General features: G+C 40.0%; 1 protein-coding gene across 3 annotated transcripts in view; it reads right to left on the reverse strand.

Annotated features, from left to right (window-relative positions):
• HGSNAT (heparan-alpha-glucosaminide N-acetyltransferase) overlaps positions 1–25,839 on the reverse strand; it is a 52,887-nt gene that overhangs the window by 20,299 nt on the left and 6,749 nt on the right. For 2 of the 3 annotated variants that reach the window (XM_043562712.1, XM_043562728.1), the window contains exons 2-4: positions 12,567–12,685; positions 3,030–3,166; positions 2,706–2,827 (exon numbers count right to left, since the gene is read on the reverse strand). In XM_043562712.1, coding sequence (XP_043418647.1) covers positions 2,706–2,827; positions 3,030–3,166; positions 12,567–12,685 — 378 coding nt within the window. The remainder of the gene's footprint in view (positions 1–2,705; positions 2,828–3,029; positions 3,167–12,566; positions 12,686–25,839) is intronic. The other variant, XM_043562721.1, reaches the window with a different exon arrangement.

Raw genomic sequence — 25,839 nt, forward strand, 5'->3', positions numbered from 1 at the left:
TCCCTCTGCTTTTTATTTATTTATTTTTTTTGAGAGAGAGAGTATGAGTGGGGGAGGGGCAAAGAGGTGGGGAGAGAGAATCCCAAGCAGGCTCCGCACTGTCAGCTCAGAGCCCGATGTGGGGCTTGATCCCACAAACCGCGAGATCATGACCTGAGCCGAAATCAAGAGCCAGACACTTAACCGACTGAGCCACCCAGAAGCACCCCTTGCCTATAGTATTTTTAAGCAAATCCCAGACATCATGTCATCTCCTCCATCCATCTTCCATATGTATCTCTAAAGCACAGACCTCATAAAAGACATGTCAGCATCATGCAACTCCTGACATGGCACACTGAGAAGGCTTAATCTACCAAAAATGCACGCCCTCTACCTAGTTAAGAGAAAACATGTTGCACTTTGCAAGCAAGTGCAAATAACAAAATAACTGACCAGTCCTCTTCAAAAGTGTCAAGATCATGAAAGAAAAAAAGGCTGCAGAGACCCAACAACTAAATGGGCTGTGGGATCCTGAACTGCATCCTGGACCAAAAGCGGGGAGCCTTAGAAGGGACAACTGGAGAAATCTGAAAAGCCTATACATCAGTTAATAGCACTATACCGATGTTAACGTCCTTGTTTCGATCGTATGTATGGGATAACTGTACTATGATTACATAGTTTAGGGGAAGCTAGGAGAAAAGTAAATGGGAACTCCTCTTTGCAATGTTTCTAAAATTACTTCAAAATTAAAAGTTTCTTAAAAATGGACCCTTTGTTATATAATCACAATGTCATTAACAATTCTCTGGCTAACACTGCGACCATATTCCAATTTCTCTAGTTATCTCAAAAAGGTTTTTTGTAGTTACTGTGTTCAGACCAGGACACAAACATGGTTCCCATTTTGTATTTGCTTGTTATGGCTCTTCAGTCAGCTTATGTTATGGCTAATCATAAGTAGCCATTGACCTGTTTGAAATAAGTCGTCTATTAGTACGTCTCCTTTTCTAGATCTGTCAGTGTATTTCCTCATGGTGTCACTGGACTTGTTCTTCTATCCTCCAAAGGTTTTATAAAGGGGAAATTAGCTGTAAAGACTTGACTAAAAAAAGTTCAACTTTTTTTGGCAAGAATGCTTCACAGATGGAGCTGTGTCTTTCCCACTGCACATCAGGAGCACCTGCTGCAAATGCCCATGTGCCCAATGCATGTGTCAGCTGGGGGAAGCCTCAAGTTCCCCTTTCATGTGATGGTTTCATCCACTCATGACTTTTGTGTACATCAATTCCTTCATTAAGGATTACCATATATTCTGCCATTCTGTCACATGCATTAGCTGGAATTATTCCCTAAAGAATTTACCCTCATCATCTCAGACTACATGGTTATGCTAAAATACAATTAAAACAGGAAAGGCATGGGATGCCTTGGTGGCTCAGTCGGTTGAGCATCTGACTTGATTTTAGCTTGGGTCATGATCCCAGGGTTGTGGGATTGAGCCATGCATCAGGCTCTGTGCTGAGCAAGAAGCTTGCTTATAATTCTTTCTCTCTCTCCCTCTGCCCCCTTTCCCCTGCTCTAAAATAAAAATAAAACAAAAACAAAACAAAACAAACAAAAACGGGAAAGGCAGGATAAATGCTTAGATCCTTCCTTTCAATTGATAATTTTAAGTCACTCCAGTTAACATCAGGTGGTCCTTGTTATCTCCGAAGGCAACCAAAGTATTGTTTTTGTGTAGGGAAGGGGCTTTGTTTTTTGGTTGTTGTTGTTTTTAAATTTACTTATTTATTTTGAGAGAGAGAGTGCGTAGGGGAGGGGGAGAGAGAGAGAGAGAGGGGGAGAGAGGGAGAGTCCCAAGCAGGTTCCATGCTGTCAGCACATAGCCACCCAACTTGGGGCTTAATCTCATGAACGATTAGATCATGACCTGAGCTGAAACCAAGAGTAGGATACTTAACTGACTGAGCCACCCAGGCACCCTCAGCTTTGTTTTTTTTTTTCATAACAAACTTTGGTTTTTGTACATACAATGTGTTTCCATCAATGACATTCCTTATTCTTTTTAATGCTTCAACTGTCCCATGTTGGTTCTTTCATTCTTTTTGGGGGGGCTCTTACATTCTTTTGACCTGACCCTATGGTCTTCAAAAGCTTCACTGTAGACAAGTACTTATTAATGCTCCTGGGGGTTATTATATTATCTAATGGGGGCTCAGACTGACAGATTTTCTTCAGTGGAGTTATTAGAGAATGAACAGTCCCTCCTTAATCTAAGGGTCTTCTGGATGGTCCATGTAAGACACATACAGAGAATACTGTGCCCTATATCCTAAAACAAGGAAGATACTTGACAGTCATTTTCCCTATTTCCAGTTTGTTCCCATTGCATTAACTTTTTTTTGGTTATTTATCTTCATAATTAAACTAAATAACACTTATGAGAATATGTTGGTCATATAATTTTCTTAAATATCACATAATTTTCTTAGCATACACTAACAATACAATAAATACATCATAAGTATACAATAAATATAATGTACTTATAATACAACTGTACAATAAATATAAATAAATACAATAAATACATTATAAATAAATAAGACAGATAACCTATAATTCAGGTTTTAAAGTACACAAAGTGTCACAAGCAGTACTCAAAAACTAAAATCTTTGAAATACAAATTTTAAAAAATTAACAAACAGCATATACGTACGAAGGTTACTGTCAATTGGATTCTTATTGACAACTACGTCACAAGCAATTTCATTGACTCCATTATGGACGTGCTTTACCAAGAGTGAATAGTTTCCAAATTCTCCAAATTTATATTCCAGCCTACAAAAATTTGGTAAATTTAAGAAAAATGGTTAGATTAGGAAATAAGGAGTGGATTATGGTAATGTCATCAAGGCAGTGACAGACCAGGATAGATATTTAAAAATACTGTATTTTGAAGGAAGGAAAAGCTGAAAACCAAATAGGGATGAAAAAATAGAAAATGCAGGTGTCAGCAGATCACATTAAAGCAGATACGAACCTACAAACTTCCTTCTCTTCCACAGTGTCATTAAGTTGCAGGATAGATCCATGCTGGGTGCTCACAGCAACCGCCGCAGTGCTAGGCTTCCCAGGTTTTCCACTCCAGGAAACATTTACTAGAACCTGAAATGAGCACTGTAAAACAGAAACACAAGCCACTGTGAGAGGTGTTTGAAAGTCAGGTGGCTGTTGGAGCACATGAACACCCACCCATCTGAAATCCTGAGGTGACTTTTCCTTCATACTTGTAATTTTTTTTAAGTTTATTTATTTTTGAGAGACACAGAGACAGCACAAGAGGGGGAGGGGCAGAGAGACAGGGAGACAGATAATCCCAACCAGGTTCCATGTTGTCAGCCCCATGTGGGGCTCAAAACCACGAAACCACGAGGTCATGACCTGAGTCGAAACCAAGAGTTGGATGCTTTAAGTGACTAAGCCAACCAGGCACCCATTTTCCTTCATACTTACAAAAAAACTTTTAAATTCCAATAATTTAGATAAAATTTGCCTATATAACTATGTGTTGCCATACAATCTTTACTCATGGGTAGATTTTTCATACAATTAATAAATAGAGCATATATTGCCTTGCATTCCATTGTGTTACATATTGTTTAATGAGTAAATTTCCATCATTCTACCTAATTTGCATATTTAAAATTTGTAATGATTGCTTTATAGTCCATTACATACTAAAAATGTATTTAGGCTGCTTTCAAAACTTTTTTAATCTTCTTATGTGTAATTTATATAAATTATGTTCTGAAAGATAAATATAGGGGCATCTGGGTAACTCATTGAGTTAAGCAACCAACTCCTGATTTCGGCTCACGTCATGATCTCACAGGCTTCATGAGATCAAGCCCCATGTTGGGCTCTGAGCTTACAACATGGAGCTGCTTGGGATTCTCTCTCTGCCCATACCTTCCCCGTTCATGCTCTTTCTCTCCCAAAATAAATACATAAATATTTTTTAAAAAAGATAAACATACAGTATATGTAATTACATTTTTAATTTATGTTATACATAATTTATATAACATATTGCTTCTAAAGATCTGTACATGATGTGCTTTTTAAAAATTTTTTTTTAACATTTATTTATTATTGAGAGACAGAGAGAGGCAGAGCATGAGCAGGGGAGGGGCAGAGAGAGGAGGAGACACAGAATCTGAAGCAGGCTCCAGGCTCTGAGCTGTCAGCTCAGAGCCCGATGTGGGGCTCGAACTCATGAATGGCGAGATCATGACCTGAGCTGAAGTCGGATGCTCAACTGACTAAGCCACCCAGGCGTCCCTGTGCTTTTTTTTTTTTAATTAATTTATTTATTTAGAGAGAGAGAGAGCATGTGCATGCACATGTATATGCAGGTGAGGGGCAGAGAGAATCCCAAACAAGCTCTGCACTGTCAGCGTGAAGCCTGACTCAAGGCTCCATCTTATGAACCATGAGATCATGACCTGGGTGGACATCAAGAGTTGGACACTTAACCAACTGAGTCACCCAGGCATTCCTACACATGATATTCTTATTCCTTTAAATTCTTTCCCTAAAATAAATTTCCAAAAATTACATTATTGGATAAAAAATAATCATTTTAATGGTTCTTTTCATATGTGCCCAAACAGTAGTCAAATAAGAAAAATTACAATACATTAGTTCCTCATTAACCTTACCAAGATTTAAAAATCTTTCTTTTTGTTCATGTACCAAATATTTATGACATCACAGCATTAAGATTACATTTTAAGTTATTAAATAATTCAATATTCTTTTATGTTTCTTTTTTTTACCATTTTATTTATTTTTTTAATTTACGACCAAGTTAGTCAGCATATAGTGCAACAATGATTTCAGGAGTTTATTTCTTAACGCCCCTTACCCATTTAGCCCATCCCCCCTCACACACCCCCTCCAGTAACCCTCTGTTTGTTCCTATACTTAAGAGTCTCTTATGTTTTGTCCCCCTCCCTGTTTTATATTATTTTTGCTTCTCTTCCCTTATGTTCATCTGTTTTGTCTCTTAAAGTCCTCATATGAGTGAAGTCATATGATATTTGTCTTTCTCTGACTAATTTTGCTTAGCATAATAACCGCTAGTTCCATCCAGGTAGTTGCAAATGGCAAGATTTCATTCTTTTTGATTGCTGAGTAATACTCCAATGTATACATATGCCACTTCTTCTTTATCCATGAATCCATCGATGGGCATTTGGGCTCTTTCCATACTTTGGCTATTGTTGATAGTGCTGCTATAAACACTGGGGTGCATGTGCCCCTTTGAAACAGCATACCTGTATCCCTTGGATAAATACCTAGTAGTGCAATTGCTGGGTCGTAGGGTAGTTCTATTTTTAATTTTTTGAGGAACCTCCATACTGTTTTCCAGAGTGGCTGCACAAGTTTGCATTCCCACCAGCAGTAAAAAAGAGATCCTCTTTCTCTGCATCCTTCCCAACATCTATCATTGCCTAAGTTGATAATGTCAACCCTTTTGACAGGAGTGAGGTGGTATCTCATTGTGGGTTTGATTTGTATTTCCCTGATGAATGATGTTGAGCGTTTTCTCATGTGTCAGTTGGCCATCTGGATGTCTTCTTTGGGGAAGGGTCTATTCATGTCTTAGTCCATTTCTTCACTGGATTCTGTTTTTTGGGTGGGGAGTTTGATAAGTTCTTTATAAATTTTGTATACTAACCCTTTATCTGATATGTCATTTGCAAATAGCTTCTCCCATTCTGTCAGCTGCCTTTTAGTTTTGCTGATTATTTCCTTCAGTGTGCAGAAGCTTTTTATTTTGATGAGGTCCCAATAGTTCATGTTTGCTTTTGTTTCCCTTGCCTCCAGAGAGACACGTGTTGAGGAAGAAGTTGCTGCAGCTGAGGTCAAATAGGTTTTTGCCTGCTTTCTCCTTGAGGATTTTGATGGCTTCCTGTCTTACATGGAGGTCTTTCATCCATTTTGAGTTTATTTTTGTGTATGGTGTAAGAAAGTGGTCCAGGTTCATTCTTCTGCATGTCGCTGTCCAGTTTTCCCAGCACCACTTGCTGAAGAGACTGTCTTGATTCCATTGGATATTCTTTCCTGCTTTGTCAAAGATTAGTTGGCCATACGTTTGTGGGTCCATTTCTGGGTTCAATATTCTGTTCCATAGATCTGAGTGTCTGTTTTTGTGCCAGTACCATACTGTCTTGATGATTACAGCTTTGTAACAAACACAGCTTGAAGTCCGGGATTGTGATGCCTCCTAATTTGGTTTTCTTTTTCAAGACTGCTTTGGCTATTCGGGGTCTTTTCTGGTTTCATACAAATTTTAGGATTGTTTGTTCTAGCTCTGTGAAGAATGCTGGTGTTATTTTGATAGCTATTGCATTGAATATGTAGAGTGCTTTGGGTAGTATTGACATTTGAACAATATTTGTTCTTTCTATCCAGGAGCATGGAATCTTTTTCCATTTTTTTGTGTCTTCAATTTCTTTCATAAGCTTTCTATAGTTTTCAGTGTATAGATTTTTCACCTCTTTGGTTAGATTTATTCCTAGGTATTTTATGGTTTTTGGTGCTACTGTAAATGGGATCGATTCCTTGATTTCTCTTTCTGTTGCTTCACTGTTGATGTATAAGAATGCAACTGATTTCTGTGCATTGATTTTATATCCTGCAACTTTGCTGAATTCATGAATCAGTTCTAGCAGTTTTTTGGCAGAATCTTTTGGGTTTTCCATATAAAGTATCATGTCATCTGCAAAGACTGAAAGTTTGACCTCCTCCTGGCTGATCTGGATGCCTTTTATTTCTTTGTGTTGTCTGATTGCTGAGGCTAAGACTTCCAATCCTATGTTGAATAACAGTGGCGAAAGTGGACATCCCTGTCTTGTTCCAGACCTTAGGGGGAAAGCTCTCATTTTTTCCCCATTGAGGATGATATTAGCATTGGGTCTTTCATATATGGCTTTTATGATCTCGAGGTATGATCCTTCTATTCCTACTTTCTTGAGGGTTTTTATCAAGAAAGGATGCTGTATTTTGTCAAATGCTTTTTCTGCATCTGTTGAGAGGATCATGTGGCTCTTGTCCTTTCTTTTATTGATGTGAAAATCAATCAATGTGATTCACATTGATTGTTTTGCAGATATTGAACCAGCCCTGCGTTCCAGGTATAAATCCCACTTGGTCATGGGGAATAATTTTTTTAATGTATTGTTGGGTATGGTTGGCTAATATCTTGTTGAGGATTTTTGCATCCATGTTCATCAGGGAAACTGGTCTACAGTTCTCCTTTTTAGTGGGGTCTGGTTTTGGAATCAAGGTAATGCTGGCTTCATAGAAAGAGTTTGGAAGTTTTCCTTCCACTTCTATTTTTTTGGAAAAGCTCCAAGAGAATAGGTGTTAACTCTTCCTTAAATGTTTGGTAGAATTCCCCTGGAAAGCCATCTGGCCCTGGACTCTTGTTTGTTGAGAGATTTTTGATTACTAATTCACAATTTCTTTACTGGCTATGGGTCTGTTCAAATTTTCTATTTCTTCCTGTCTCAGTTTTGGTAGTTTATATGTTTCTAGGAATTTGTCCATTTCTTCCAGATTGCCCATTTTATTGGTGTGTAATTGCTCATAATATTCTCTCATTATTGTTTGTATTTCTGCTGTGTTGGTTGTGATCTCTCCTCTTTCATTCTTGATTTTATGTATTTGGGTCCTTTCCTTTTTCTTTTTGGTAAAACTGGCTAGTGGTTTATCAATTTTGTTAATTCTTGCAAAGAACCAGCTTCTGGTTTTATTGACCGTTCTACTGTTTTTTGTTGTTGTTGTTGTTGTTGTTTTGGTTTCAATAGCATTGATTTCTGCTCTAATCTTTATTATTTCCTGTTTGCTGCTGGTTTGGGGTTTTATTTGCTGTTCTTTTTCCAGCTCTTTAAGGTGTAAGGTTAGGTTGATGTATCTGAGACCTATCTTCCTTCTTTAGGAAGGCATGGATTGCTATATACTTTCCTCTTATGACCGCCTTTGCTGCATCCCAGAGGTTTTAGGCTGTGGTGTTATCATTTCCATTGGCTTCCAAGTACTTTTTAATTTCCTCTTTAACATCTTGGTTAGCCCATCCATTCTTTAGTAAGACTTTCTTTAGTCTCCAAGTATGTGTTACCTTTCCAAATTTTTTCTTGTGGTTGATTTCAAGTTTCATAACGTTGTGGTCTGAAAATATGCACAGTATGATCTCGATCTTTTTGTACTTGTTGAGCGCTGATTTACGTCCCAGTAATGACCTATTCTGGAAAACATTCCATGTGCACTGGAGAAGAATGTGTATTCCACTGCTTTAGGATGAAATGTTCTGAATATATCTGTTAAGTCCATCTGGTCCAGTGTGTCATTCAAAGCCATTGTTTCCTTGTTGATTTTCTGTTTAGATGATCTGTCCATTTCTGTGAGTAGGGTGTTGAAGTCCCCTACTATTATGGTATTATTATCAATGAGTTTCTTTATGTCTGTGATTAATTGATTTATATATTTGGGTGATTCCACATTTGGCACATAAATGTTTACAATTGTTAAGTCTTCCTGATGGATAGACCCCTTAATTATGATATAATGTCCTTCTTCATCTCTTGTTACAGCCTTTATTTTAAAGTCTAGATTGTCTGATGTAAGTATGGCTACTCCTGCTTTCTTTTGTTGACCATTAACATGATAGATGGTTCTCCATCCCTTTACTTTCAATCTGAAGGTGTCTTTAGGTCTAAAGTGGGTCTCTTGTAAACAGCATATAGATGGATCTTGTTTTCTTATCCATTCTATTACCCTATGTCTTTTGATTGGAGCATTTAGTCCACTGACATTTAAAGTGACTACTGAAAGATATGAATTTATTGCCATTATGTTTCTTGTAGAGTTGGGAGTTTCTGGTGGTGTTCTCTGGTCCTTTCTAGTCTTTGTTGATTTTGGTCTTTTTTTTTTTTTTTTTTTTTGTCTTTTCTCCCCTCAGAGAGTCCCCCTTAAAATTTCTTGCAGGGCTGGTTTAGTGGTGACAAACTCCTTTAATTTGTGTTTGTCTGGGAAACTTTTAATCTCTCCTTCTATTTTTAATGACAGCCTTGCTGGATAAAGGATTCTTGTTTGCATATTTTTCTAATTCAGTACATTGAATATATCCTGCCACTCCTTTCTGGCCTGCCAAGTTTCTGTAGATAGGTCTGCTGCAAACCTGGTCTGCTGCAAATAGGTCGGCTTCTGTGTTTCCTTGTAGGTTAAGGACTTTTTTTTTCCCTTGCTGCTTTCATGATTCTCTACTTGCCTGAGTATTTTGTGAATTTGACTATGATATGCCTTGTCGATGGTTGATTTTTGTTAAATCTAATGGGAGTCCTCTGTGTTTCCTGGGTTTTGATGCCTGTATCTTTCCCCAAGTCAGGAACGTTTTCTGCTATGATTTGCTCACATAACCCTTCTACCCCTTTTTCTCTCTCTTCATCTTCTGGGACCCCTATGACTGATGTTGTTCCTTTTTTTTTTTTTAATGTTTATTTATTTTTTGAAAGAGAGACACAGAGTGTGAGCAGGGGAGGGGCAGAGAGAGAGAGAGGGAGACACAGAATCCAAAGCAGGCTCTAGGCTCTGAGCTGTCACCACAGAGCCCAATTCAGGGCTTGAACTCACAAGCCATGAGATTATGACCTGAGCTGAAGTCGGTTGCTGAACCATCTGAGCCACCCAGACGCCCCTGTATATTCTTCTTTTTTAATAATATTTTAAAGATACAGTAACATTATTATATTTATCATACTTAGAACATATCTACCTAAGGGAAAAAAAGAAAACTAAATGGCCTTGCTTATACTAATTTACATCTGAAAATAATTAACAGTCAAAAGTAACAGATCACCACTTTGGATTCCTTCACTGCAATGAAAGCCCAGGATTTCTGTCTCCCACTCACTGCTTCTCCCTTCTCACCACCTCCAGATCTGCTGAGGAATACTGTTTATGATGCTAAAAAACAATTTTTGTTTTCTTTTTTTGTCATTTACACCTTACGTTAAGTCAACTATAATAATTACTCATATTTAACATTACAATACTAACCTTCTTCCCATTTTTGTTCTCTTTTAAAGCACACACACACACAAATCACTTGCTGACACATGGGATCTTTAGCTGTCTTGAAGCTATGAAATCTAGTCGACACGTTTTTTTTAATGTTTATGTGTTTTTTAATGTGTATGTCTCTTAAGTGTTTCTACTTTAAGGAAAGGAAATTCTCATTTAGCCAGATAACTTATCTTGAGGACATATCTTCAACTGGTAAGCCCACCGTTTCCAGGTATTTATTATCTGGCTTATGGAACAAATTATTAAAATTTGCATTCCTTTGAATATGTATTTCTATATTTGCTTAAAGACTTAAAAATTATCATTAATGTTCCAAATTTAAAACAGGTTATGTCTCAATTCTATTTTCTGGTTAACCATTACAGGCTCATAAAGTGTCTTTCCAATTTCTAGACTATAAAGTCTTCTCTGGAATTATGGGACATTTTCTACAACTATGTTTCAATGAAAACTCTACCACCCCTTTACACATTTTCCTAAAACAAAATTATCTCCACGCTCTTGTAAATAAATTAGCAGTTTTTCTCCCCGAGCTGGTCTCAGGTAGCTAATTCTGTTTTTTGATTCTTTACTGTCACCAGCATCACTGTTTTGTATCAGTTATTCTACTGTTTTTATTCTAAAGATGCTTTAGTTGTCCTATGGCTAATACCCTGGCAATGCACTCTTTTTTTCCCCCTCACATTGTTTTTCTGTAAATTTTAGGCCTTTATTGTCTGTTTAGAAGACATTTTGCTCATTCTCTGAATTATCTATGATTCTTGTGGCTTTGAAATTCAGCTATTATTGATATTTTTTTCAAGTTTCTTTTAGGTCCTTCACATAGATAAAGCTTTCCTTTGTCTTTGCTATGTATACTTTTTAACACTATACATTTTCTTTGCTTCATATAACTTTGTAGAGCTCTCAGTGAGTTTAATCAAACAGAGGGGGGACCATCCATCACCTCTTCAGCTGGTATGCACACTGGGGATTTGTTTGTTTGTTTGTTTTTTAAAAGCTATTTATGGTAAACAGGTCCCTAAATAGTCTCTGACTTACTGTAGTTCGATTTATGGTTACTCAACTTTATCATAGTATGAAAGCAATATGCATTCAGTAGAAACTGTACTTGGAATTTTGAATTTTCATCTTTTCCTGGGCTAGCACTATGCAGTAGGACCCTCTGTCATGATGGAAGTCAGCAGCAGCAAAACAAAGCCCAGTCAGCCATGTAACCCTGGGGGTCAGTGAATGAGAAGCTGTGGGCTAGTGTAAGTGCTCTGAGCATGTGTGAGGAAGGCTGGACTACACTATGATGTTCAGTAAGTTACGTGTATTCAATGCATTTTTGTCTTAAAGTATTTTCAATTTACGGGGGGATGCAATCCATGGGAGGAAAATCTGTACATTAAAATTCCTCCTCTGAAGGTGGTACACTGAAGTGCTCAATTTGGAAATGAAGATGATTTTATTTTACCTGGAAGAACAGTCTTGTACTTAAAAAGCAGCAAGGTCTAGTAATTATACCTTGAGATAAAATAAACCCTTTATCAACAATTGAAAAAAAAAAAAGGGGAGATTGACAAACCAAGAAACAGACTCTTAACCATAGAGAACAAACTGATGGTTATCAGAGGGGAGGTGGGTGGGAGATGGGTGAAATAGGTGAAGGGATAAGAGTACACTGATCTTGGGGCGCCTGGGTGGGTCAGTCAGTTGAGTGTCCAACTTCAGCTCAGGTCACGATCTCTCGGTTCATGGGTTCGAGCCCCATGTCAGGCTTTCAACTGACAGCGCAGAGCCTGCTTCAGATTCTCTGTCTCCTTCTCTGTCTGCCCCTTCCCTGCTAGTCTCTCAAAACTTCTCTCTTCTCTCTTCTCTCTCTCAAAAATAAACATTAAAAAAAATTTTTAAAAAGAATACACAGATCTTGATAAGCACTAAGCAATGTACAGAACTGTTGAATCACTATATTGTACACTTGAAACTAATATAATACTATATGTTAACTGTAGTAAAGAACTTAATAAAAATAAATCCTTTATGATCAGGAGGGCAGATCCCTGGAATAACTGCCATGCCTCAACCTGAGCTTCCCCATTGTCCTCACGACCTTTGCCCCTGGAGAATACCCAGGTGTCCCACTCCTTTCTTCTCTGGTCCAACAAGAGGGTTATGTGTTAGAGGAGTAAAATAAAATATGGTCTATCCCTTTTTCTCATCACTGAGAACTGAGTTTTCAAAAGATGGGTGGGGGGAAAGTTAAGAGACTGGCATTGTTCACTGCTAGGCATTCTCCCTGATTATACATCTTCTGGTATACAGCCTGTATGTTTCCTTACCTATAGAACTGAAGTTAACAAGAAAACAACTGTGAGAGCACTGAGGATCATATCAAACAGCCCAAAGCAAACAAAACTGTGAGCATGAACATAATACCTACATGATAACAGCGTTCAGAATTCCAGTAGACAGTCAGGTTTGTTCCATGTAGTTCGTTATGGATGAGCAGCAACGCTTGGTCCATCTTCAGCTCTACATGCCTTTTTTTATCTAAGTCTGCTAAGAATTAGAAAAAAAGTTTTAAAAAGCAGAAAGACAAAGCATCTGAAAGACTAATAAGAGACGAAGTGCACCTGTGTAAACTTCACAGGAGTGCTTCTCGAATGCCTGCCCTCTAAGGTTCTAGGGTGTCTCATTCCTTACTCTGTGAACACATAACTGTGCTTGCACACACATGCGTGCCTGAACACGTGCACACGTGCGCGCGCTCACACACACACACACACATACACACATAAAGAGTTGCCCTTTTGTACATGTGCCTCTACTATAAAACAGAATTTGGTTAACATCATTCACGTCCTGTGTGTACCGGGACTACGTAGGACCTTACATTCATCACGTGCTAAGGTGTGGCAGGCCCTGAATTTACTAGTTTCACATATCTTCCATTTGACAATATGTCAACCTCACAATCTGGGTATTTTCTCCATTTAGCACATGAAAAAATGGAGGCTCACAAGCATTAGATAATTGTGCATGGCCAGGGTTCTGCAAAATCACTGTGTGAACCCAATCAATTTGTGTGATTCCAAAGTCCAAACTTTCTTCAAAAAATCCCACCCCCCTACGAGTGCAGCTCGGGAGAAGTCAGGACACCGGGTGAGCAAGGCTCTGTGGGGATTTGCATGCCCTTTAAAGTTTGAGATGCTCTGCCTTCTATCACTTTGGTTTGGACTTCTGAATCTCCTTCTGGCTTCCAGCAGAAGACTAGATGAGCCTCAGTCTGAAGGGAGAAGTCCCACCACTCCAGAGTCCCTAAGCTTAGAGCTTACCACTTTACTAGATGCTCTTAGGACAATCTAAAGACGATGCACATTCTACATTTACACCTGCCAATATGGTAGGCAAATAAAGAGAACTATTATTGGTTAAAGTGAAAGCAAAATGTTTCATTTAGACCAACTATTTATACTATTATATGGTACAAAAGAGAAATTAATTTGCCCTCTAGCTTTAGGCCAGAGAGAGAGAGAGAGAGAGAGAGAGAGAAACTATTTAATAACACAATGAGAAAGATAATAATCTAGCCTCTTTTATTTTGTAATATGAAAGCTTATTTTAGGGCTCACTAGGAACTCATGTGAATGGTTAATTCAGGAAATTTTTCACTGTAGCCAGCCTAAATCCCTCATTTTATTATTTTTAAAAGATATTTATTTAGAGAGAGTGTGTGCACACACAAGCAGGGGAGGGGCAGAGAGAGGGGGAGAGAGAATCCCAAGCAGGCTCCACTCTGTCAGCACAGAGCCCAACATGGGCTCAAGAACCATGAGATCATGACCTGAGTTGAAATCAACAGTCAGAGTCAGACACTTAACTAACTGAGCCACCCAGATGCCCCTAAATCCCTCATTTTAAGGTTTACCCTAATGTACCCTTATTTAGTTAGCTCTTGGTAAATACAAAACCCACAATATATCACTCTTAATAATCTATTGAAAGTTGTCCCCCCTCTACACTAAAGAAAGTTATACTCACTTTTTCTGTCCTTTCCTTCTGAAGAGTGTCTTCTAGTGGAAGCAGTGTTTTGGGACCAAGGGTGTAACATGGTGGGTTAAGTGTCTGGACTCCAAGTTAGACCAACTGGAATTTGAATCACACCCTGTCTCAGCTTCCTCATCAATAAATTAAGAGTCCAAAGGTTCTACACTCAATTTCCATTGTTGGGTGAAGGTTCCCACACTACCAAGCAATTCTCAGACACCAGCTGGGTGTCCTACAATTCAACTCAATTCTGACACTATGTACCTGGAGACAGTGTCAGATGCCACAGATAGGGGCTCAGTCCCACAAGACTGACTCTGCCTTCAGATGTCAGTCACCAGCACAAGGTACCACCTGTGCTTCAGACCGACCAGCTATGGATTGGAGGTTCCCAAGACCCCCTTCTCACGTTTGATTAATTTACTAGAGCAGCTCACAGAACTCAGAGAAACATTTTACTACTAGATTACTGGTGTATTATAAGAGGGTATAACTGAGGAACAGCCAGATGGCAGAGATGCACAAGGCAAGACATAGGGAAAGGGTATGGAGCTCCCATGTCCTCTCCCAGGCTACCACTCTCCCCAAATCTCCAAGTGTTCACCAACCCAGAAGCTCTCTGAACCCCATCCTTTGAGTTTCTATGGAGACTTCATTACCAAGGCAATTGATTAAACCATTGGTCGTTTATGACTGATTCAACCTCCAGCCCCTCTCCCTTCCCCAGATGCTGGCTGTGGGACTGAGAGTTCCAACATTCAAATCACAGGGTGGGTTCTCCAGGTCACCAGTCCCACCCTTCAGTAGAGGCCAAAGATCACCTAATTAACATAACAAGGAATACTTTGGCAGCTCTCTCCACTGAGGAAATTACAAGTGTTTTAGAAGCCCCTGTGCAAGATGAAAACCAAATACATACATTTCTTGATAAAAACCACACTTGTAACAGCATGTCCTTCACAGTACTGCTGGGAAGGCTAAAGTTAATAATATATGTAATGTGTTGCCACAGAATCTGAAACAAAGCAGGTATTCAACACATGATAATTACAATGTCCAGGCCACATCTAACCAACACAGAGCTTCATTAGGGTTACGAACATATGAATATTTTTTGGTTGTTTCTTCTTTTTTCATTTAACTTCATTTCCGATTTCTTCCCATTTCCTCTTTTTTCCGTTGTAAGAAATGATACTACATACATCTCAAAATTAACCTGTTCTCCTTTCGACATAATTCCCTAACTTCCAGGAGCAAAATTTTACAGCTTTTTAAATAGCTTTTGCTCTGCATTGCCAAAATCCTCTCCATTTTAGTTGTGATTTTTTTTTCAATATATGAAGTTTATTGTCAAATTGGTTTCCATACAACACCCAGTGCTCATCCCAAAAGGTACCTTCCTCAATACCCATGACCCACCCTCCCCTCACTCCCACCCCCCATCAACCCTCAGTTTGTTCTCAGTTTTTAAGAGTCTCTTATGCTTTGGCTCTCTTCCACTCTAACCTCTTTTTTTTTTTTCCTTCCCCTCCCCCATGGGTTTCTGTTAAGTTTCCCAGGATCCACATAAGAGTGAAACCATATGGTATCTGTCTTTCTCTGTATGGCTTATTTCACTTAGCACAACACTCTCCAGTTCCATCCACGTTGCTACAAAGGGCCATATTTCATTCTTTCTCATTGCCACGTAGTACTCCATTGTGTATATAAACCACAACTTCGTTATCCATTCACCAGTTGATGGACATTTAGGCTCTTTCCATACTTTGGCTATTGTTGAGAGTGCTGCTATAAACATTGGGGTACAAGTGCCTCTATGCATCAGTACTCCTGTACCCCTTGGGTAAAGTCCTAGCAGTGCTATTGCTGGGTCATAGGGTAGGTCTATTTTTAATTTTTTGAGGAACCTCCACACTGCTTTCCAGAGCGGCTGCACCAATTTGCATTCCCACCAACAGTGCAAGAGGGTTCCCATTTCTCCACATCCTCTCCAGCATCTATAGTCTCCTGATTTGTTCATTTTGGCCACTCTGACTGGCGTGAGGTGATACCTGAGTGTGGTTTTGATTTGTATTTCCCTGATAAGGAGTGACGCCGCACATGTTTTCATGTGCCTGTTGGCCATCCAGATGTCTTCTTTAGAGAAGTGTCTATTCATGTTTTCTGCCCATTTCTTCACTGGGTTATTTGTTTTTCGGGTGTGGAGTCTGGTGAGTTCTTTATAGATTTTGGATACTAGCCCTTTGTCCGATATGTCATTTGCAAATATCTTTTCCCATTCTGTTGGTTGCCTTTTACTTTTGTTGGTTGTTTCCTTTGCTGTGCAGAAGCTTTTTATCTTCATAAAGTCCCAGTAGTTCATTTTTGCTTTTAATTCCCTTGCCTTTGGAAATGTGTCAAGTAAGAAATTGCTGTGGCTGAGGTCATAGAGGTTTTTCCTGCTTTCTCCTCTAGGGTTTTGATGGTTTCCTGTCTCACATTCAGGTCCTTTATCCAATTTGAGTTTATTTTTGTGAATGGTGTGAGAAAGTGGTCTAGTTTCAATCTTCTGCATGTTGCTGTCCAGTGCTCCCAGCACCATTTGTTAAAGAGACTGTCTTTTTTCCATTGGATATTCTTTCCTGTTTTGTCAAAGATGAGTTGGCCATATGTTTGTGGGACTAGTTCTGGAGTTTCTATTCTATTCCATTGGTCTATGTGTCTGTTTTTGTGCCAATGCCATGCTGTCTTGATGATAACAACTTTGTAGTAGAGGCTAAAGTCTGGGATTGTGATGCCTCCTGCTTTGGTCTTCTTCTTCAAAATTACTTTGGCTATTTGGGGCCTTTTGTGGTTCCATATGAATTTTAGGATTGCTTGTTCTAGTTTCGAGAAGAATGCTGGTGCAATTTTGATTGCGATTGCACTGAATGTGTAGATAGCTTTGGGTAGTATTGACATTTTGACAATATTTATTCTTCCAATCCATGAGCATGGAATGCTTTTCCATTTCTTTATATCTTCTTCAATTTCCTTCATAAGCTTTCAGCATACAGATCTTGTACATCTTTGGTTAGATTTATTCCTAGGTATTTTATGCTTCTTGGTGCAATTGTGAATGGGATCAGTTTCTTTGTCTTTCTGTTGCTTCATTATTAGCGTATAAGAATGCAACTGATTTCTGTACATTGATTTTATATCCTGCAACTTTGCTAAATTCATGTTATCAGTTCTAGCAGACTTCTGGTGGAGGCTATCGGATTTTCCATGTATAGTATCATGTCATCTGCAAAAAGTGAAAGCTTAACTTCATCTTTGCCAATTTTCATGCCTTTGATTTCCTTTTGTTGTCTGATTGCTGATGCTAGCACTTCCAACACTATGTTAAACAACAGCGGCAAGAGTGGGCATCCCTGTCGTGTTCCTGATCTCAGGGAAAAAGCTCTCAGTTTTTCCCCATTGAGGATGATGTTAGCTGTGGGCTTTTCATAAATGGCTTTTATGATGTTTAAGTATGTTCCTTCTATTCCGACTTTCTCAAGGGTTTTTATTAAGAAACGTTGCTGAATTTTGTCAAAGGCCTTTTCTGCATCGATTGACAGGATCATATGGTTATCTTTTCTTTTATTAATGTGATGTATCACGTTGATTGATTTGTGAATGTTGAACCAGCCCTGCATCCCAGGAATGAATCCCACTTGATCATGGTGAATAATTCTTTTTATATGCTGTTGAATTCGATTTGCTAGTATCTTATTGAGAATTTTTGCATCCATATTCATCAGGGATATTGGCCTGTAGTTCTCTTTTTTGACTGGGTCTCTGTCTGGTTTAGGAATCAAAGTAATACTGGCTTCATAAAATGAGTCTGGAAGTTTTCCTTCCCTTTCTATTTTTTGGAATAGCTTGAGAAGGATAGGTATTATCTCTGCTTTAAACGTCTGGTAGAACTCCCCTGGGAAGCCATCTGGTCCTGGACTCTTATTTCTTGGGAGATTTTTGATGACTGATTCAATTTTTTCACTGGTTATGGGTCTGTTCAAGCTTTCTATTTCCTCCTGAATGAGTTTTGGAAGGGTGTGGGTGTTTAGGAATTTGTCCATTTCTTCCAGGTTGTCCAGTTTGTTGGCATATAATTTTTCATAGTATTCCCTGATAATTGCTTGTATCTCTGAGGGATTGGTTGTAATAATTCCATTTTCATTCATGATTTTATCTATTTGGGTCATCTCCCCTTTCTTTTTGAGAAGCCTGGCTAGAGGTTTGTCAATTTTGTTTATTTTTTCAAAAAACCAACTCTTGGTTTCGTTGATCTGCTCTACAGTGTTTTTAGATTCTATATTGTTTATTTCTGCTCTGCTATTTATTATTTCTCCTCTTCTGCTGGATTTAGGCTGTCTTTGCTGTTCTGCTTCTATTTCCTTTAGGTGTGCTGTTAGATTTTGTATTTGGGATTTTTCTTGTTTCTGGAGATAGGCCTGGATTGCAATGTATTTTCCTCTCAGGACTGCCTTCGCTGCATCCCAAAGCGTTTGGATTGTTGTACTTTCATTTTCATTTGTTTCCATATATTTTTTAATTTCTTCTCTAATTGCCTGGTTGACCCATTCAGTCTTTAGTAGGGTGTTCTTTAACCTCCATGTTTTTGAAGGTTTTCCAGACTTTTTCCTGTGGTTGATTTCAAGCGTCATAGCATTGTGGTCTAAAAGTATGCATGCTATGATTTCAATTCTTGTATACTTATGAAGGGCTGTTTTGTGACCCAGTATGTGATCTATCTTGGAGAATGTTCCATGTGCACTCGAGAAGAAAGTATATTCTGTTGCTTTGGGATGCAGAGTTCTAAATATATCTATCAAGTCCATCTGATCCAATGTATCATTCAGGGCCCTTGTTTCTTTATTGACTGTGTGTCTAGATGATCTATCCATTTCTGTAAGTAGAGTGTTAAAGTCCCCTGCAATTACCACATTCTTATCAATAAGGTTGCTTATGTTTGTGAGTAATTGTTTTATATATTTGGGGGCTCCTGTATTCGGCACATAGACATTTATAATTGTTAGCTCTTCCTGATGGATAGACCCTGTGATTATTATATAATGCCCTTCTTCATCTCTTGTTACAGCCTTTAATTTAAAGTCTAGTTTGTCTGGGGCGCCTGGGTGGCTCAGTCAGTTAAGCGTCCGACTTCAGCTCAGGTCACGATCTCGCCGTCTGCGAGTTCGAGCCCCGCGTCGGGCTCTGGGCTGATGGCTCAGAGCCTGGAGCCTGCTTCTGATTGTGTCTCCCTCTCCCTCTGCCCCTCCCCCGTTCATGCTGTGTCTCTCTCTCTGTCTCAAAAATAAATAAACGTTAAAAAAAAATTAAAGTCTAGTTTGTCTGATTTAAGTATGGCTACTCCAGCTTTCTTTTGACTTCCAGTGGCATGATAAATAGTTCTCCATCCCCTCACTCTCAAGCTGAAGGTGTCCTCAGGTCTAAAATGAGTCTCTTGTAGACAGCAAATAGATGGGTCTTGTTTTTTTTATCCATTCTGATACCCTGTCTTTTGGTTGATGCATTTAGTCCATTTACATTCAGTGTTATTATAGAAAGATATGGGTTTAGAGTCATTGTGATGTCCATAGGTTTCATGCTTATAGCGATGTCTCTGGTACTTGTCTCACAGGATCCCCCTTAGGATCTCTTGTAGGGCTGGTTTAGTGGTGACGAATTCCCTCAGTTTTTGTTTGTTTGGGAAGACCTTTATCTCTCCTTCTATTTAAATGACAGACTTGCTGGATAAAGGATTCTTGGCTGCATATTTTTTCTGTTTATCACATTGAAGATCTCCTGCTATTCCTTTCTGGCCTGCCAAGTTTCAGTAGAGAGATCGGTCACGAGTCTTATAGGTCTCCCTTTATATGTTAGAGCACGTTTATCTCTAGCTGCTTTCAGAATTTTCTCTTTATCCTTGTATTTTGCCAGTTTCACTATGATATGTCTGCAGAAGATTGATTCAAGTTATGTCTGAAGGGAGTTCTCTGTGCCTCTTGGATTTCAATGCCTTTTTCCTTCCCCAGATCAGGGAAGTTCTCAGCTATTATTTCTTCAAGTACACCTTCAGCACCTTTCCCTCTCTCTTCCTCCTCTGGAATACCAATTATGTGTAGATTATTTCTCTTTAGTGCATCACTTAGTTCTCTAATTTTCCCCTCATACTCCTGGATTTTTTTATCTTTTTCTCAGCTTCTTCTTTTTCCATAATTTTATCTTCTAGTTCACCTATTCTCTCCTCTGCTTCTTCAATCCGAGCCGTAGTTGTCTCCATTTTATTTTGCAACTCATTGATAGCATTTTTTAGCTCCTCCTGGCTGTTCCTTAGTCCCTTGATCTCTGTAACAAGAGATTCTCTGCTGTCCTTTATACTGTTTTCAAGCCCAGCGATTAATTTTATGACGATTATTCTAAATTCACTTTCTGTTATATTGTTTAAATCATTTTTGATCAGTTCGTTAGCTGTTGTTATTTCCTGGACGTTTTTCTGAAAGGAATTCTTCCGTTTCGTCATTTTGGATAGTCCCTGGAATGGTGAGGACCTGCAGGGCACTTCCCCTGTGCTGTGGTGTATAACTGGAGTTGGTCAGCGGCGCCGCAGTCAGACCTGATGTCTGCCCCCAGCCCACCGCTGGGGCCACAGTCAGACTGGTATGTGCCTTCTCTTCCCCTCTCCTAGGGGCGGGATTCACTGTGGGGTGGCATGGCCCGTCTGGGCTACTTGCACACTGCCAGGCTTGTGGTGCTGGGGATCTGGCGTATTAGCTGGGGTGGATTGGCAAGGTGCACAGGGGCAGGAGGGGCAGGCTCAGCTCACTTTTGCTTCGGAGATCCGCTTCGGGAGGGGCCCTGTGGCCCCGGGAGAGAGTCAGACCCGCCGGAGGGATGGATCTCCAGAAGCACAGCTTTGGGTGTTTCGCGGTGCAGGCAAGTTCCCTGGCAGGAACTGGTTCCCTTTGGGATTTTGGCTGGGGGATGGGCGAGGGAGATGGCGCTGGCGAGCACCTTTGTTCCCTGCCAAGATGAGCTCTGTCGTCCGGGTCTCAACAACTCTCCTTCCTGTTGTCCTCCAGCCCTCTGAGCAGCGCTATAACCTTATAACCTTCCAGGTGTCAAGTCCAGCTTGCTGTCAGAACACACTCCGCCTGGCCCCTCCGCTTTTGCAAGCCAGACTCGGGGGCTCTGCTTGGCCGGTGGGCCGCCCCTCTGCCCCGGCTCCCTCCCGCCAGTCCGTGGAGCGCGCACCACCTCGCCGCCCTTCCTACCCTCTTCCGTGGGCCTCTCGTCTGCACTTGGCTCCAGAGACTCCGGTCTGCTAGTCTTCTGACGATTTTCTGGGTTATTTAGGCAGGTGTAGGTGGAATCTAAGTGATCAGCAGGATGTGCGGTGAGCCCAGCATCCTCCTACGCCACCATCTTCCCAGGATCCTCTAGTTGTGATTTATAATGACAACTGTGGTGACCGTGGGCTCCCAGGTGATACAAATAACTACACACTCAATGTATGACAGGCCCCAACAGCCCTGTGAACAGCTTTTGAGGTCTCCATTTTCTGGATGAGGAATCTGAGGCCTGCAGAGGTCAAGCAACTTGCCCAAAGACACCCACCAGCCACCAGGACTTCAGCTTCAGTCTGACCAGCACCTGACCTCTGTTACCAGTCTCCTGAGAGTAAACATATCTGTTCCCTCGAAGCTGGGCCAGGGATTTTTAGCCTTTTAATTTTTTCCCTCACTTTTTAGCCTGATGTATAGAAAATCTAATTTTCTTATTATTTTAAAAATAGTTTTGAAATAACGATTAACAACTCTGAAATGTTTTCCAAATGTTTATGTACTTTCCTTTCACGTGAATTGTTGGAATGTTCATTTATTTAACCACTTAACCCACATTAGAAAGGAGATAGCAGGCCCAAGATGGAGTCACTCATGCTAAACCCCACCAAGACATATCTAACCTAACCTAACTGCAGCTTCAGCTTCTGCCAGAAATGGGACTTTCAACCAGGCAATCTGGAACTTCCCAGTCAGCACCAGGAGGTAATCTGCTGATAGACCCCTTCTGTTGCCCTTAGGAAGGTGACCTGGCCTAAAACAATTCATTTTTATGAATGATTTCCTTTTTCCTCTCCCTCTCCACCTTTAAAAACTTTCCTTTTCTGCAGCTCAGTGAAGTTCCTTTCTACATTATTTGCTAGATGATATTGAAATTTACTCAGTTGAATTTCTGTTATTTAACAGATTTCGTGGCAGTGGGGACTGAAGGAGACTTCGACAGCTTCGAGGAAACTGAGAAACACGAGCATGGTACCCCACATACACTCTGAACTCACGTTCTTCCTCACCATGTCCAAGAGCCATGGGTAACTTCTCTTTTGGTTCTGTGCTCCGCTCTCTGCATCAAGCTCTCAATCTAATTGGCTCTTCAGTCCGCAATTCCAGGGTTTTTGAGTGGAAAACCCCAGCCCTTAATCCTAGCCCACGATCTATGTGGGAACTGTGGGCAGTGGTGCACAGTTAACAGCAGTAACTGTGCACCACTACCCACAGTTCCCCACCACGGGGAGCCCCCAGCCTGTAATCCCCATTTGTTGGGGTTTGCTCATTCAACCCTTTCCCCAGCTCGAGGATCCTCGGGGACTGCTGCTAGTAAAACACAGGGCCTTGTATTAGCCATTTCGCAGAAACTTCCACTCCCCAGGTTTTGGTTCTGTTTTCAGACTCAGCCACAGCTGCAGTTCTCCATTTGTTTAGAATCAGCCCGCGGTCCCCATTCTTTGAGGTCGGACACTTTCCCCAGTCCCCAGATCTTTGGTTATGCTGATGTCCACTTTCAGTTCCTCAGATACTACTGCTTTCTGTTAATATGTACATGACATAAAGATTAATTGCTAATGGGAATCTTGCAGGCCAAAAGAGTCACAAAAATTGGTGAGCACAAGTCAAGCATTTAAGAGCTGTTAGAACACTTAGCACTTAGCCCAAAGACACCTGTGTTAGGATGAGCTGGTCACAGAACCAGTTAGGTTGACACTACATCACCCACCAACCACAAGAAAAATTCTGCACAATGAGGTGCACCAAGAAAACGCCACACAACCCCAACCCCATCACTGCACATCCCTCTTAGCTATTGATCTGGCTCTAAGAAACTCCTCCGTCAGTTGATGACATATCTAAAACTTCTGATATTTTTTTAAGTTTATTTATTTATTTTGAGTGAGAGAGACAGAGAGAGAGACAAAGTGCATGAGTTGGGAAGGAGCAGAGAGAGAGAGAGAGAGAGAGAGAGAGAGAGAGAGAGAAGGAGAATCCCAAGCAGGATCCACACTGTCAGTGCAGAGCCCAATGCAAGGCTTGAACTCACAAACGGTGAGATCATGACCTGAGCTGAAATCAAGAGTCAGACGCTTAACCAACTGAGCCACACAGGTGTCCCCAAGCCTTTTGATATTTAAACAAAAAAAAAATTTTTAATGTTTATTTATTTTTGAGAGACAGAGTGCAAGTGGGGGAAGGGCGGTGGGGGGGGGGGGGAGGTACACAGAATCAGAAACAGGCCCCAGGCTCTGAGGTATGAGCACAGAGCCCAATGCGGGGCTGGAACTCATGAATCACTAGATCATGACCTGAGCTGAAGTTGGATGCTTAACTGACTGAGCCACCCAGGCACCCCTAAACCTTTTGATATTTTTAACAAACTTCCACAAAATCAGATTCTAAATGAAGTCTTTTTGACCTTGAACCCACTTTGGGTTTTCCAGATGGTCCCTGGAACATCTCAAAGGATTTGTTTTCTCTTTATAAAAGGGAAGATGTGAACTAAATAGGCTTATCTGGTATGTTAAATTACATGGGAGGTATTGTCAAACAGGTGATGTTAAGTCTTCTTAGATTATATTTGTGTGCATATGTTATTAATATAAGTGTTCCAAAAACTGTATGAAATTCCTGAAGATCTAATAGGTATTGATATAATGTTAACATTTGTAATTCTAGTTACTATCTTAAAATGTATTCACAAAAATAACCGAATTTCCTTGTCAATTCCATTGTAATGAACTTTCATCAGCTCTCTAACAATAGACATTTTAAAATCTTTTGTCATTTACAGAGTTACTGTTTTATTGAAATGCTTCTACAAAAGCTTCCTGCAAATGTGTTTCATTTTCAGAGAAATTCATGGAAAAGAATCTGACAAGTGCTGTAAAATACAGGTTTCTAATAACTTTCAGATCATGCAACTGAACTGGGTAAGAATTTCCAGAATTAGTGGAAAAAACAGTATTCAAGCAAAAAAGAATAACATAGGACTGAATGCACCAAGGAGGATATTTTAATTTTTATGACATCTTGTTTAAAGCTGCTGGTTTTCTAACATTTTGCTTTTCCAGATTTTAGGAAACCTTTTTCTTTTTTCTCTTAAAGTATCAATAATTTGATAAGATATACCTTTGTGAACAAAGATGAAACACTGACTTTTTCTCCCTACCTGATTCCTCCAGAATTGGAAAGTTCTTGAGTATTCTTTTCATGGCAATATAGTTAGTTATTTACATAGATTCAACAAGAGTCTAATCCTTATAACCAGATACCATTGGAAATACTGGCCATGTAATTAAAGCTTTGACCAACATGTCATATTTGAAAGAGATATGCATAGACTTAGATATGACCAAGTAGCTTTAAAGAACTAAGGCTGACTTTGCAGAGCCAATAAACCCTCTTGGAAAAGTTGCCCTAACCTTGCTTACAAGGTTCCAGCAAAGTAGTAATAAAAAGAGCTTATATGAGGGCGCCTGGGTGGCTAAGTCAGTTAAGTGTTGGACCTCCATTCAGGTAATGATCTTGTGGTTCATGAGTTCAAGCCCCACATCAGGCTGTCTGCTATAGGCCCAGAGCCCACCTCGGATCCTCTGTCCCCCTCTCACTGCCCCTCCCCCCACCTCAAAAGTAAACATTAAAAAAATATTTTTAAAAAGAGCTTATATGGTCCAAAAAAAATTTTTTTTAAGAGGGGAGGGCACCTGGCTGCCTCAGTTGGTAGAGCATGCAACTCTAGATCTCAGGGTCATGAGTTCAAGCCCCACACTGGGCATAGAGCTTACCTAAATAAATATTTTTTTTAAAAAAGAAAAAATGCTATATCTAACTTTTTTTTAAAGTTTATTTATTTATATTTGAGAGAGAGAGCAGGAGAGGGGCTGAAAAGGCAGAGAGAGAGAATCCCAAGCAGGCTCTACACTGTCAGCACAGAGCCAGACAGTGGGCTCAAACTCGTAAGCCTCAAAATCATGACCTGAGCCAAAACCAAGAGTCAGATGCTTACCTGACTGAGCCACCTAAGTGCCCCTATATGGTCAATTATCTTGCTGCACTTAAGAAAATAATCAAGTGGTGTGCCTGGGTGGCTCAAGTCCGTTAAGCATCTGACTTCGGCTCAGGTCATGATCTTACAGTTCGTGAGTTCAAGCCCTGTCATCAGGCCCTGTGCTAACAGCTCAGAACCTGCAGCCTGCTTCAGATTCTGTGTCTCCGTCTCTCTCTGCCCCTCCCCTGCTCATGCTCTGTCTCGCTCTCTCAAAAATAAAAAAAAAAATTTTAAAAACTAAAAAAAGAAAGAAAATAATCAGGCAAAGTTTAATGCAAACA

This window comes from Prionailurus bengalensis, chromosome B1, assembly GCF_016509475.1.
Source record: "Prionailurus bengalensis isolate Pbe53 chromosome B1, Fcat_Pben_1.1_paternal_pri, whole genome shotgun sequence".
NCBI classification, from domain to species: domain Eukaryota; kingdom Metazoa; phylum Chordata; class Mammalia; order Carnivora; family Felidae; genus Prionailurus; species Prionailurus bengalensis.